The following is a 15,467-nucleotide window of genomic DNA, read 5'->3' on the forward strand; positions in this document are numbered from 1 at the left end:
TGGGGAGAGATTTCTGGATTTCACCTAGAAAAATTTGAGCTTCAACACAGATGTCATTACAATCAGCCCATCTCAGCATTCCAGTTTGTAACAGGAAACTCAGAAGTAATTCGGCAGAAACCTTTTTCCATAGCCTTGTTCTTCTCCAGTATTACTGTCTCAAAGTAATACCAAAAAACCTATTTCTGTCTAGCTCAAAGGAGTTGATTTTTCAGTGCAGTTGATTAGTGTTTTCATGTCTGAACTTCTGTGGAAAGAAAACTGTGTCATCAATTGGTCATAGACCATGGGAAACTTGAAAGCTGTACTGTCCTGCTTGGAGGAAGCTATCACGTTATGTCTAGCTCAAATGCAGCATTTGGTTACTGAGATTCTGTAAGGAGCAACTTGGGATTTCATGTATTAATTCTAGATCACTACTCTGTCTATTTTAAGATGGTTATTTTATTACTCCTATTGTCTGCAACAGGAAGCAGACATAATATTACAAATAAAGGAGAACAACAAAGTTCACTGCTGCATTTCCATGCAGACATCACATAAATCAAACATTCAGCTCTGGATTCTTTGAAAACAAACTCCTTTTGCTTATCCACCTTCCAGTTGGCAATAACTGGTGCAAAAGCCAAAGGAAGAGAAACACCTACAAAACCTGGGCTGTAAAACTGTAGACAATGGGATTGAAGGGATGTTAAAATATCAGCTAATCTATCTCTCTGGCTCCAAGGTTGGACCCACCCTTCCTAATCCATTATCTTTCTGATATTTGCTCAAATAGTTCATGAAAACCTGAGTGAGTAAACATACGTAGCTTGTACTGTCAAAGCTATTTCCAGGGTTACAAGGCTTATTGATAGAAAGTTTTTCTTCATGTTAAATTCAAACTTCCTTTCTTTCAAACATAAGCCCACCCACAACGGGTATGAAGAATAATTCACACCTTTCTCCTTTGCAACAGCCCTTACAGCCTGAGAAGAATACATCCAGGTCCTTCTTCTCAGTGTTATCTGTTCTCAACATAACTGTTCACAGAGTCTTGAATTTATTTAGCCTTAGAGGAGATGCAGAGCAGAACAAGAGGTAATCATGAAAAATCTTATGAAAAAAATCACAAGCCTTGGCGAAGTTTAAGAAGCATGAGAAATTACAACACAATAATCATGGCTAAGTTGCACCAACTGAGGGTTCTTGTGACATCAGCACACTGAAATCAGGATATTAGACTAAGTGGATGAAAAAATGATTAATGGTAATTAACTAGATTCACTGTGGTAAGTAGGAATTTCTACCAATATTTCAGTGATTTCTCCTCGCTACTTTATGTTTGACTTGTGATTGAGGAAATGAACCACAGTACAACACACAGGAGAGTCTAGAATAGTATTCTGTACAAAAGAAATATGGAACAGGATAAGAAACAGAAAAGTCATACCTGATGTGTTAATTTTTCTATGCTGCTTTTATAAAGGCAAGAGGAAATAGCAAATAATCAAAGTAAATGGTAGAACATTTCTTGGCAGTTCTATTGTGGAAAGTAAACAAAAACTCTGGGATCTGGAGGAGAGTGCTCTCCATATCTACATCTACTTCATGAATTCAGAGTCTGATCCATTTGTTTTACAGATCATGGCTACTGACTTGCTTTTAACATTTTGGAGAACTCAAAACTAGAACTACTGCGGAAGAAGAACTGCAGTGCAATTTTCCAGAGCTGTATTCATGTTTCTTTATTCATAAAGTATGAAAAAATATTCCTCCTACAGAATGCCTGAGGAAATAAATAAGGAGCACATCTGCTGATTAAGATGCCACTGCTGTTGACTACAGAATTGGAATCAATGGTAGTCTTTTCTCTTAGTGGGCTTAGGACCACACTGTAATTCTACTAGAAAGGGACAGTGACCCATCTAGGATGATGATATGTCTAGCTTGTAACTACTGAGATAAGGATCAGGTGACAGTTCTACCCATCACACTCAACACCATTAGGCTCCCTTGCCTAAGGACTTACTGACGGTCATTAATCCCCCAACAACGCATCGATGGTGACACTCTTAAACTGTTGCCTAGCTCATAAATAAGAATCTTAGAGTCTCAAGGTTATTCTCACTAGAGGAAAGGTGTTTCTTCATCACACCGGGGTCACGAGGCAGCTTCTGCTGAGGTTTTGCAGTCCTATTTCCACACTGCCTCACTTCTCTGCCAGCCAACTCTGTCAGGGAAAGCAAACAGATATTCTTTGGAAAGAAGATCTGTGAAGATCATCCCCGGTTCTGTCACAGCAAAACTGATCACATCTCATTCCCACCACCTTTCTCTTCGAGAGAAAGTAATGTGTCTTCTCCCTTCAGTTCAGGCAGTCTTAAGGCTCTCTAGAGTTACTTTACATCAGCAGAGAGCTGTCTAATAGTAAGGAGAGACATCTTAACACGCCCTCTTCCAGACAGATCTCTGCTGCCTAAGGCTAGCTAAAGGTACTACTTCTTTAGCTTTGTCAAGAATTAGCTTCATTTCTCACCACAGTAATTTTCACATCAGTTCCAGTATCCTTCTGAGTTGCTCTATATCCGCACCCCAAAGTTTTATTTAAGATTCTGTTTTCCCCTTCCTCTAGCCTGCTTTGCATTTTTTTCCTCAAAATAATTCATTATCAAGGGATATGTACTGGGCTATGTAAATGCCAAAGGAGTTATTGCCTAAACAAGACCAGGCTATCTTATAAATCACCTTGACTGAAGCTAATGGGAGCAGTGCCAGGTTGGTATGAGCCAGTTCCTATCTGGAAGCTGCCCAGTGGACACAATACGGTCTCCTGCAAAGAGCTGAAAATTCTGAGATCGTGAAAGTCATACAGCAGATTCTGCTGGGTCTAAAATATCTATGACAGTATCCTGCAAAGAGCTCTGCTGTTGTGAGAAGTGAGACTCTTGCACTCACTCTGCTTCTTTTAAGGCTCTATAGACATTGCGTTTCTTGGTGACCTTCACTACCAGTACACCTTCCTCACAACTCCAAATTTATCCAACAGACTTCCAAACAGGGGCTCCAGTCTCAGTTGCGATTAACAGCCCCTACAGGCATGGTTTTATTCCCTGACAAGAGAGCCACCTGAAAATTAAAAGCTTCTGGAAGATCAGAAACCAGTGGGCTTGCAGGACTTGTGGCAGTGTTAGGATTGCTAGCGCAAAAGATGCATATACATGTAGTCTCAGGAAGGTGAGGCTTCAGGTAAATCCACGCAGGCAAGTATTCTGTACAGCCAAAATAAATAAAGATGTCATTCCTCTATTTTATATCAGAATCCACTGCTCTTCAAGAAGCAAGATCTAAAGCAGACTCTTCTACTCACTGCTGGTATACCCACACCACATAAAACCTAATCACAGAGGAATGTCAATTTAACATAGTAAGAAATAGAAGCTCTTTCTTATCCACTGTATTTCAGCAATTAACATGTGTTAGCCTGTCACAAGCAGCTAATATCAGCAGATATCAGACTGCTCAATTTATCATCTTTCATATCAGACTGTTGTCAGGTTATCCATATTTAATCAGAAGACGAACCAAGACAATAAACCAACAGCAGGAAACTCAATCCAAGACGTGTGTTTCTATTCAGTGGTTCTGACACAATGTACTGGAAGATAAAGAGTGAAATCAACATCTGTTTTATTTATGCAGTCATTGGACAATGGAGGATTTAATTTCTCTCTTTTCAGGCTGCAGTTTCCTACTAAATGAAATGTCCTCTTTTCTTACAAATGCAGTTGGCTCCTATCACTAACTCTCTCCACACTGGAGAAACAGATGAGGCAGTATTGCCAGGTCATTCATTAACAGAAAAGCAAACTGAGTGCATACACTGGCTATTTTCTACAGGCTTTGGAGCCTACTCAGATACTGAAGTAGGAATTATAAAAAGATTACTGCACGGATACTATTTTTTAAATTTCTAAATCCCAAGCAGTATACTTACACTGCCCATTCAAGCTTCTCATTCTTGATTGAATTGTAGAGGGCCTGCAAAGGGAAAGAAAGAAGATGTAATTATTCTTATCTCTGCTAATCATACATTAATATGCTAATAAAAATTACTTAACTCTACCAGCAAGTGAGCAGTCTCTGATTAAGAACCACATCTGCTTACAGAAAGACAAAAATCTTGAGCAGAAATTGTTCAAGGAAAAAAAAACAACAAAAGAGTTTGAGAGTACACTCATTTTCTGGAACAGAATCATTTTATTTTTTATTCTTAAATAATCCCAAAAGTTTGCAAAATCCACACAACTAGAGTCCTGCATGTCACTATGAAATTCAAAGTCACATCTAATTCTTGCTGAACCCAGTTAGACGTTTTGGCCATTGACAGCAATGAGGACAACATTTCACCAAATGGGCTTTCCCATAAAAATACACCAGGATAACTATCCAAAGCCTCTGAACCTCAGAGACACGTGAATACTTCCTCCCATTCAGATATAAATGTATTTAATTTAAGTGTAAAACAGAAAATAAACTATATGCAGCTTTTCTATTTCAATGTCCTAGACTGCTATCTGCTAACAAAATTACTCCTTTACATTAAAGGACAGAAGCTAGTAGGTTTGACAACAGGGATCCCAATTCTGTTGTTGATAACCAGCCTACAACAAAAAGGCAGGGTGAATTAAGCCTGGGGAAAGATCAAATAGTTGAGACAGGTTTCTTCTGAGATAAAGGATATGCATCACTTGGATAAGAATATCTGATTTCAGCTCTTCATTAGATGATACATACAATGGATAAAAGCGTGCAATATCTATAAACCAATGGATTTGTTCAAATAGGGCACTTGAACTCCAGTAAAGTATTTTGGTATGGAATGTCCCTGATTCTCGCACTCATAATCCACATTTGTGATTTACCTTATATACATAGCTAGATTTACTCCCTCTGGCACATAACTCCTACACAACCTTGAAATATGTTAATGTGTAGCAGAACTGTTGATGCACATGATTACCAAAAAGTAGCACATCAAGTACGAAGAAGTCTGAAAATCACATACTATAATAGCTATGACATGCTCAACAGAAACGTTAGCACTTAAATAGTCTTAAGTCTGACCCAAACCAAGAATAATTTGGAAGACTACAGAGTTGAAGCTAGTCTTGTGTGTTTATCACAATGGAATTCACAATGGGAATCCCATGAAAATATTCCACTGCTCCTCCTATGATCCACTGACTCCTTTCCATATATTGCACAATCTATTTGAAGATTCTTAATATTCAGCTTTGTGAAAATCTGTCCTGCTTGAATCATTCACAAGTAGGTCAAACACACCAGTAAAACTTGTTTCATGATGATGCTGCATATTTAACGACTTTCAGGGACTCTGTACCATAGAAGTAGGTTCCTCAGAGCAATGGAACAGATATGACCATCAGGAGGAATCATCTCCCATGCTGCTCACACTGCTGGAGAGGTTCCCACCATAAAGGCTTTCCTGCACTACCCATAGCAATGTGATGAAACATTTTCAACTCTTGAGTGCTCACTGTCTGTTCATCCAAATCTGTACGAGAATCTCTAACCCAAAGGCAAAGAGCCATATAAAGGTGAAGGAAAGGGATTTTGTGGCATTCTGTAGGCAACTTGATTAATATTCAGATGTGAGCTAGTAAGAGAGTGTAAGGATACTCTGAAGGAAAAAAAAAAAAAAAGAAAAAAAAAACCCCCCACAAAGGGCTTACATTTTTCCTACCGTGCAGCCAGCAGTCCATTTTTCCACATAAGCAGAAAAGCAGCACTGACTGCCTGTGGTTGCCCAGTACTTCAAATTAAAAGCCACAGCACTTCCAATGATTTAATTAAGGCATTGTTATTATTTTTTACTTGGCCTCTTTCCTCTATTACTATTAAAGCGTTCTCCAATAGTTTGAAGACAGAAAGCTATTTCTCAGTACAGAGTAAAGAGATAGAATTTTCCCCCAGTTGGCTGGACAGCCTTTTACAACATAGCCTGCCCTCAGGTGTTAGAAATGCCTCTTGTTGCCCTCTGGCCCAAATATCAGATTAGGTCACAATTTCTGAAAACGAACACCTGCCCTGTGCAGTATTGCTTTTTATGGATTTTGCTGCTAAGGAGGTCTCTAAGGATCATTGCAGCCAAAGAGCAAGACACATTAGAGCACAACTCCAGATTGGTGAAGGAACAACAAATGCCCCAGGCTTCTGCCCTGTGGAAAGTGACATGTGTTTGTCCCAGTCTTTACATTTGAGCCAGACTCCATTTTCCTTCTTTAGAGAGTAACATACAACAATCCAGTCATATGGCATACACTGGAAACAGGACTGTGTCCCCCATGGAGCGTCAAATGCAACCTCTCAGCAAGTCTCCACTATTTGCAAACTGGAAGAGCAAACCTTAGAAAGTATCCGCAGCTCAGGCAGTTGTGTACAGAACATGTTCACTGAGAACTTGGTGAGCAGACTGTTAAGGAATGGTGATGCATCCGCACTCAAACAGGACCCCTCAACCCACCTCTCCAGCAGAGACTGCTGTGCATCGGCCACTGAATGCACGAGCCTTTCAGAGCTGCTTTGCATTCTCTTTCCAACACTGTTTATGCATTAGCATATTCCCAGTATCTACTGGGCTCTCTCAAGATCCAGAGATTACTTTCCTTCTCCCATAGTTTGCAACCAGTGGCAGATGTGAACAGCCCAGCACCTGCTCTGTCATTTCATGGCTGTTTCCCAAGACCCCAATTCAGACAGCAGCTCTTTTCAGCAGACATCTCTCCAGAGTATGATTAAATCAAACAAACTTGAACACAATCACTTAAGAGCTTCACTAAATTGCAACAACGCTGATCGGAGATTATGGGGGGGACTTGACTAGGTTCAAGGATAGGTTTTACAAACTCATGACTCTTTTTCTGGAATACAAAGATCTTGATTTAAAGCACAGTTACAACTTGACAACAGTCAGAGCTTCTTACCTGCTTGCCTGGGAAGTGTTTAGCTGATTAACCACCTAAGCCAAAATCAGGAGTTTGAACCACAGCAGGGAATGTCAGAACTAATATTTCACTGGTCTCACCTTCCAAGCTGGACTGATATGACTGGAGAGTCTCTTTCTCAGCACCCAAGGCTACTGTAAACAAGATCCAGACCCCCAGCTACCAGCAACTCAGCAGTGTCCAATATCACTGTTTTACCTTCTAAGCCATATTACAGAACTCAAAAATCTATAGCCTAGAGTTTTCCCTTTTCTGAGAACTGCTGATCTCTGGGTCCATCATACTCAGCACTTCTCTAAGCTTCCTCGAGAAACAAGAGTAGTTTTCAAGGGAGAATAAAACAAATTATCTGGTGTATAGAACAGAATAGTACGAATCATTCTCAACTCCAATGCTGTCTCCTTTAGCTGCAGTTTAGCTCAACAACTCATAGTGTCTAAAAAAAAAAAAATAAAGTGGGATTTCTTTGTTCATAAACTGGACAACAAATGTGGACCTTCTTTTTTTTAAAAGAAAGCAAAAAGCTTATAGCTCCATCAGAAGTCACTAAATTCCATCCTTATTTACCCTTTGGTAAGTAGGTAAACTAGAAAGCTAGATTTCAACAGTCTCTCAGCAATCAGTATCTTTATTGCAATTGGAAACAACACTAAGCAGAAAGCTCTCCTGAAAACTCCCATTTATTTACAAAGCTGACAAGAAACAAAACATAAAAGGTCACTTTGCATCATTACCTTCCTCAAAACTCTGCCACATGCAAAAACCTGAACCCATTTAAGCACGCTGCTCTCAGCACCTGCCAGCTGCCTGCTGTGCTGTGAGTCAGTCTCTGCATGCAAAGCAGAGGAAGACACAACCAGGTGTGTACACAGGAACAAAGATATTGGGAATGCAAAGGTACTCCTCAAGGTAAACTGTTCAGGTAACAAAGCCTGGCCAAGAGAGCACAAGAAAATGAAGACCTCCGGGGGCACTGCATGAGCCCTTCCTTCAAAAGATCAAATAAGACAGGCTCTTGAAGCATATTTTCTGTAATTGCCAGTTTATGGTCACACTTGCATGTATCCAGAAAAGCCTGTTAAGAAGAAAATACACCACTGATACTTTTTTTTTACACCTGCTTTGTGCACAAAAGGCAAGGCAGCAGAAATGACTGCCAAATAGGTAAAGAGGCAAAACCAAATCCAACTTTGGAGAGTCAGAATCACCCAGACCCGTTTTTCGTTTGTTGGGCTCTCTGCTCACATCCAGTTTTGCTCTGATTTTTACAGTCATTCCTGGGAAGAACCATCTGACTACTGCAGGAAATGGAAATACAGCACATGGAAAATATAGGTGAGGTGATTGGTGGTAACCAACATGGCTTCACCAAGGGTAGGTCATGTCAACAAACTTGGTGGCCTTTTATGATGGAGTTACAGAATCACTGGATAAAGGAAGAACAACCAGCTATCTGGACTTGTGCAAAGTATTTGACGCTGTCCTGCATGGTATCTCAATCACCAAACTGGAGAAAAATAGATTTGATGGATGGACCACTCAGTGGATAAGGAGTTGGCTGGGTGCTTGCACTCAGAGTGTTGTGATCAATGGCTCAGTGTCCAAGTTGAGACCAGCAACAAGTGGCGTTCCTCAGAGATCACTGCTGGAACCAGTGTTATTGAATATCTTTGTAGGCGACACAGACAGGAGGATTGAATGCACTCTCATTAAGTTTGTAGACAATACCAAGTTGAGTAACATAGTTGACATGCTAGAGGAGAATGCTATCCAAAGGGACCTGGACAGGCTTGGGAAGTGGGCCCATGCCAACCTCATGAAGTTCAACAAGGCCAAGTGCAAAGTCCTGCACCTGAATCCGTGCAATATCAATCACAGATACAGGCTGGGCAGAAAATGGCTTGAGAGCAGCACTGAGGAGAAGAATTTGGGAGTATTGGTTGATGAAAGACTCAACATGAGCAGGCAATGTATGCTTGCCAACAGAAGGCCAACCGTATTCTAGGTTGCATCAAGAGAAGCATGACCAGCAGGTCAAGGGAGATGATTTTGCCCCTCAACTCTGCTCCCTTGATACCTCACCTGGGGTCCAGTTCTGGCGCCCCCAACACAAGGAGGACATGGAGCTGTTGGTGCAAGTCCAGAGGAGGGCCATGAAGATGATCAGAGGCCAGGAGCACTTCCCTTAAAAGGAAAGGCTGAGATAGTTGGGGGTCATCAGCCTGCAGAAGGGAAGGCCCTGGACAGACCTTATAGCAGCCTTCCAGTATCTGAAGGGGGCCAACAGGAAAGCTGGGCAGGGAATTCTCACAGCAGCAGGATGAGGGAAAATGATTTTAAACTGAGAGCAAATTTTAGACTAAACATGAGGAAAAAAATCTTTACTGTGAGGGCTGTGAGACACTGCAGCAGGCTGCCCAGAGAGGTTTTGGATGCCCTATCCCTGGAAGCATTCAAGGTCAGGCTGAACATGGCTTTTTTTGAGCAACCTGGTCTAGCAGGAGGTGTCCCTGTCTAAAATGGGGGGGATTGGAATTAAAGGTCTCCTCCAACCCAAACCATTCTATGATTCTATGAGATGTACCAAGTGATTTTTACAGCTTCCATCAGATGCTCCAGCCAGCAGATGGAGGATGAAGCTGCAACTATGTTCTTAAAGGCTGGCCCACATCACCCTGCAGCTACTGTTACAAGTCCTGTCTGAGGACATTTCTTCTTCATTTCAGGCTGGTAGCAGAAGGGTTGATTTCAGGCACACAAGTGAGCCCCAGACACACTCTGGAGAAAGATCTCCTATTCTTCAGCTTGGAAGCAGGAAAGCTTGCAGGATGTGGGAAGGGGCTAGCTAACACTGGAAAAAGCAGTCTGTATACACCTTAAGGCAAGACAAATTCAGAAGCATCTCCTCCATCTGTCTCCTTTGTGTTCCATAGGTGAGAACAGAGTGCACCTCACTCCACTCCCTGAGCTGCTGCTGCCGATGCAGCTCTCTCACTCATTCAGAACCAATCCATCAGCTCTACCCCAATGACTACAGCAGTTAGCCAGGCACCAGTCCAGCTCCCACCATACACCATTTACTGGAGGGAGAAGCACAACTTACGAAGCAGACACTACAGGAATGAAGTAGATCGCAGAAGCAAAACACCACAAACACCAAACACCACAGATGTCATTATACAGTCCTGATAGGTGTTGTATTTAACATGCCAGTCCTTCAGATCAGGGTGTCCCTCAGTGTCACTACCTTCTGACAGGTTTGAATGGAGTAAAATACGTTGCTATATGAAGATATATACACCTTGAAGAATGACCCTCTCCCAGAAATGTTAGCTGCATTTGATCTACATTACTTCACCATCTCCTATTTGCTACCTTCCCCCAACATTCGGATCTTTACATTTTCTCCTCTCTCCATGCATGGATCTGTAACACCTAGTGAGCTGAATATAAGGACTTAGAACACTGAGTGCCTGTAGCATCCTACTAGCTTCAAAGTCTGCTCATTTTCGATGCCTTATGCAGCATTTCCTCCTTCCTGTCACAGGGGTGCAGTGAGGATGCCAAAGCAGTACCCCAAGAAGCCCATAGGTTAGTGCACAGCAAGGCATGTCTGCTGATATCACTCTCAATTTTAAATTCCACTGGTTTGTACAACAAATATTCTTCTAACAAGCCGGCATACATTATTCATAAAACAGCACAGAGCTGTTCAGCAGCATATGGAACCAATGAATGTTGTTTTGGTGTGGGTGGAGATCGGGTTGATAGAAATGTTTTAGCGAGAAGGAAAAAGAGATCATTTCACCCAGGGAATTTCAAGTGCGTCACCAACCGGAGAACATTTCTAAGAGAAACTCCTCTGTTAAAAAATCTGGTTTATGTGAAGAAGATGGGGAATGAAGGCAGGAAAAAAAAAAAGAAGAAAGATTGTGTCAGATACATCATCATTAAACAGAAAAAGGGGCTCCCAAGAGCCACGAAATTAATGCCATACAAGAAACGCTTCCTCTGTAATCTTGACACAAGGGGGTTGCTAGAAAGATTTGTCCTGTACTAGCTAGAGTGCTTCTTTAATGATACTAGTAAAGGCAGCATACTGAATTATTAAAAATGAACAGAAAAATGCTAGGACGATGTTCCTTGATAGTGAAGCACCCACACTGCTAATTTCAGACACTGTTTTACTAGACTTGTGCATTTGCAGGCAGGACAGGTACAGGCACTCTGCAATTCCACCTATGGCTGCAGGAAATCAGTGTCTGTCAGGAGATGAGATTGCTGAGCATGCTGGAATCACACAGAAGACCCTGAGGTCCTCCAACTCATTTTGCCTGCAGGCCAGGTTTGAGACTGCTCTCCAGAGAATAAGAAAACATCAGTTTACAATATTCTTTTCACAGATTCTCTTGCTGGCCGGAGAGTGTGATACTTGCGTATAATACACACCCAGCACGTATTACCTATTCTCTTACATACAACTGTACGTGCATGCAAGTTCACAGAAACGTTTTCTAATTTTTAAAGGGAGACTATGGGTCTTTGGGCTGACTTCTTTGATACTGGCAGCAAGCAGATCTCACACACAGTCACCATGCTCGTGCCTTGTTCATACTGGCTGGAGCACAAGGGTATGTAATACTCTCTAGATTAGCAAAATAAACTGTGATCTAAGTGCAAAGGCATCAGTGGAATATAGTTCTGGGGCACAAATAGATTAAATATGTCTCCTAACCCTGGCAACTAAAGCAGTTACAGAAGCAGGGAAACAGGTCTTGAGTACCGTAGTTCCTTTGTACTGGGAGCATATAAAGTACAAGGCAGTACAGACAAAGGGGAAAACAAGTCCAGAGAATATGACGAAGGACAAATTTACAAACAAAAATCTCTGAGACAGAGGGGATCATTATGGTACCATCATCCAAAAATATATATAAACATTAATAATAATCCAGCCCAGAACTGAACGCATTTTGTGAGAAGTGATGTACAAGCACGTACACATGGACTTTACCAATTAAAAGACCTCCTTCGCAATGGTACACATAGGCAATAACCTCCAGTGATACAGCAGTAGACAAGAGCTAAAACTCAACCACAGATCAACCGACTCTAAGTCAGTGACATCTGAATAAAATAGTTGGTCCGACAAAGCACAGCAGGGGGAAAGGATCCATGGAAAGAACAAGGCTGTCCACAATCACACATCCAAACAGTGACAGAGCCAAAAATACAAATCTCACTTGCAATCCTGTCTACAAGAAATGTTACAGCCTGTAATAGAGACAAAAGGAGGAAAACAGACAAGAGGAATAAAATCATGCATGCTTATGATCCTATCTGCTGGGCAGGTACCAATGATGGACAAAGAAAGAACCATCTCAGCTCTCCATAAAACAGCCTTTACATGTTCTAGGTACTTCATAGATAGATATCTTAACATGAAATAAGGCAAGAGAGCCACAAACAAAACCAAACCTGCAATATACTTCAAACCTCTTGAGCCAGAAGCTCAAGCAGCTGTACCCCTCACCACAACCTTCTATGCTCAGCACTCAGGAGGGAGAAATGGGAATATTACAGAGGGATGATCACAGTGATTGCTATTGCAGCAGCAGCTATCAGAGTCAGACATCACCCCTGGGAGAAAGTCTCCGCTCTGAGGACACTACACCATGTGTACACAGTGGGCACTAAGCCTGGGACAGGAAGCAGAGAGGTACAGAGATTAGGTGCCTCACTCACTGCCAAAGACCCAAGTTTCTCTTACAGGCAGAAACTTCACATACAGAAATCCTCCCAGCAAATAGACTAAAATTATTCTGGTACCTAATGTGAAAGCATGTCCAAGAGCAGGGTACTTGCAAGACCCAGCCCTTATTTTGGCACATGCCAACGTAGCAGTATTTAAGTAGGAGACGCTGCATCAGCAACAGACCAAGAACGATGGCCATGCCATAACCATTACTGTTAACACTGTTTCTTAGTTATGGTGAATATGTCTCTCAAAACAGAAATTCCTAGATCAAGACCAAATAGAATATCAGTTATTTCTGTGTGCATCATTCTGATTAAAGCTCTGCAGTTGAGCCTCTGAAATATCATATAAGCTGTAATCTGGCAGAGTGTGATGTGCCAGGAACTCTTGCACAGCGAAAGGATGTTTTCAGGATAGCAGAGGAGGTTTCTCTCAGAACAGACAGAAGATTTAGAGAAGGGACAGTACAGGGAGATCTGTGTGCATGCCTGCTTCTTTGCATGTATGCAGACTCATAACATGGTTAAACATCTTTCTCTGTCCTGGAATACTTCATCCTCATTCAGCATACCTCACCAAATGATTTTATCTTTTAATCCCAAATAGGATCAATTTGCAGAAGGAATAAAATTAGAGGCATATCTGGTCACTGCATAAAGTTCATCCAATCCTTAGAATCACTGAGCATATCTGGGAGGGAGACAGGTATTAAAGCTCTGCCCAGAGGTTCTCAGGTACCTCTCAGTAGTGATGGCATATGGAAAGAAGTGATACTGCATGAAGTGGGGGCAGTTCATCTAGGAAACAAACAACTGTGCTGGGCAAGGAAATGCTGAACACAACCACTGTAGCAGCTGGGCATAGCCTGAGCCACTAACAGACAGGCAATCATATTCCTATAAGCACAGAAGTGATGCATTCCTGATAAATAGTTGACAGCAATGTTTAGTCACACATGCAAATAAGACAATGTTTTTATCTAGCATCCATACCTACTATAATACAGACCTGCAGAGAAAGAGCAAAAACTATTTTTCACAATTCCCATTAGATGGATAATCGCAAGGATGTTGCTTGCTAACTCAGTCTCCTTTCCTGAAGCTCCAATTAGTATTCAGTAGCAAGTTTTCACTGCTTACTACTGCACCAAGCTCAGTGACAGGGCATTCCTTTAAAGCCCAACCACTACCTCCACACACATCCGATCTTTTCCACTTTCAGTCTCTCCTCAAGCCTGAAGATCTTTCTGACTTGACAGCAACTCTGTAATCACTGCAGATTATCCAAAGCCCTTAATTCCTGCATAACCTTCTCAACATCATCACCTTCATTCTTGACAGAGAGAAACACTATAAATATTTAGCTATTTACCTTGCTTTCTTTAGTAGAAAACTCAGAAGAGTTGGAGATTTTCATAGATTTTGACCGATGGGATTGCCGCCAGAGGGATTCTTCTCGGGAGTATTTCACTGAACCTGTGGCTCTCACCCGGACTTTGCTGGTGCTCTGAACACTGTTAACTCCAATCATTTTCAAAAGTGATGGGATGGGATGGGATGGGATGGGGGTGAAGAAAGCTAATGGCACTTCCCAATCCCCTGAAGAGGAATTGGAAAAGGTTGTGTCTGGAGAGCCCAGGCTCAAGCAATCAGTGTTTGCTTAAAAAGCACTAGGCTGTTTCCTCCAGCATCTTCAGGCACACTGTTTGGAGCCAGCCTGATTGTTCCAGGCATTGCTCACGTCACTGGATAGGGAAAAAAAAAAAAAGGAAAAAAAAAAAAAGAAAGAAAAGGGATGACAGAAACTCCACCCCTGCTCCACTCCTCTCTCGAGCACAGACGCCCCCTTCATACACACGCGAGAGGGAGAGGGGAGGAGAGAAAGATGCTGGAACAAATGCCAGCATACCAAGCAAGAGATTCATTTTCAGTTCACACAGCCGCACTTCCCTGCCTGCAACAGCCTGCCATGCTCATTACTGTCTGAAATAACAAAGGACACTGCAAAAAGAGTGTTTAATCACCTGCCAGCTACAGGCTTCTGGGTGTTAAAATACTGATGGGTTCTCAAAGCACTGGAGGAACAAGTGAAAGCCCACAGCATCATGATGAAGTCTGGGACACATACAAGCCTCATGGAGATGCCCCCATTACATCCATCCTCAGTGAATTTGTTCAGCAACCCAAGGTATTCTTAATTCTTGGCCAGGACCTGTCACTCCAGCAGGGGCTTGGGGAAAGGAGATGCTTTCTCCATGGAGATCTGCAGCAGGTCTGAGAGCAGGCAGCTGTAGGTCCAGCTCTCACTCCGACATTATTGGTATCTATGATCACATCATTCTACTAGAAAAGCATATCCTCCAGCTTCACCTTGCTCCTCCCCAGCAGGAAACCCACAAGGCTCCGTGGCTGTGGGGCAATTGCCAGCATCCTTGTGTGCAGCTGGAACTGCTTGAACCTCTCAGTGGGTCAGACATGCTGCCAGCACCTAGAGCTGTGCTCTCCCAGGCATGGGATAAAGGGAGGCCGGCATCAATTGTAGCCAGTGCTGTCACCAGGGTGGATGCGTATATAAGGGAAAAGGGAGATGTTTACCTCTATGTTGCAAAAGCACCATCATTTCTGGCTCCTGGAGACCCAGAGCGCAGCAGACTGAACATTGCCATGGCAACATGCTACAGTAAGAGAGAACTAACTCTACTA

General features: G+C 42.2%; 1 protein-coding gene across 1 annotated transcript in view; it reads right to left on the reverse strand.

Moving 5' to 3' along the window:
- Positions 1-15,467, reverse strand: part of PSD3 (pleckstrin and Sec7 domain containing 3) — a 102,780-nt gene that overhangs the window by 37,778 nt on the left and 49,535 nt on the right. Inside the window, exon 10 of the mRNA XM_042822771.1 lies at positions 3,977-4,020. Coding sequence (XP_042678705.1) covers positions 3,977-4,020 — 44 coding nt within the window. The remainder of the gene's footprint in view (positions 1-3,976; positions 4,021-15,467) is intronic.

The sequence above is a fragment of the Centrocercus urophasianus genome, unplaced genomic scaffold (genome assembly GCF_019232065.1).
Source record: "Centrocercus urophasianus isolate 14NV4802_14NV808 unplaced genomic scaffold, USGS_Curo_1.0 seq_21, whole genome shotgun sequence".
Lineage (NCBI taxonomy): Eukaryota > Metazoa > Chordata > Aves > Galliformes > Phasianidae > Centrocercus > Centrocercus urophasianus.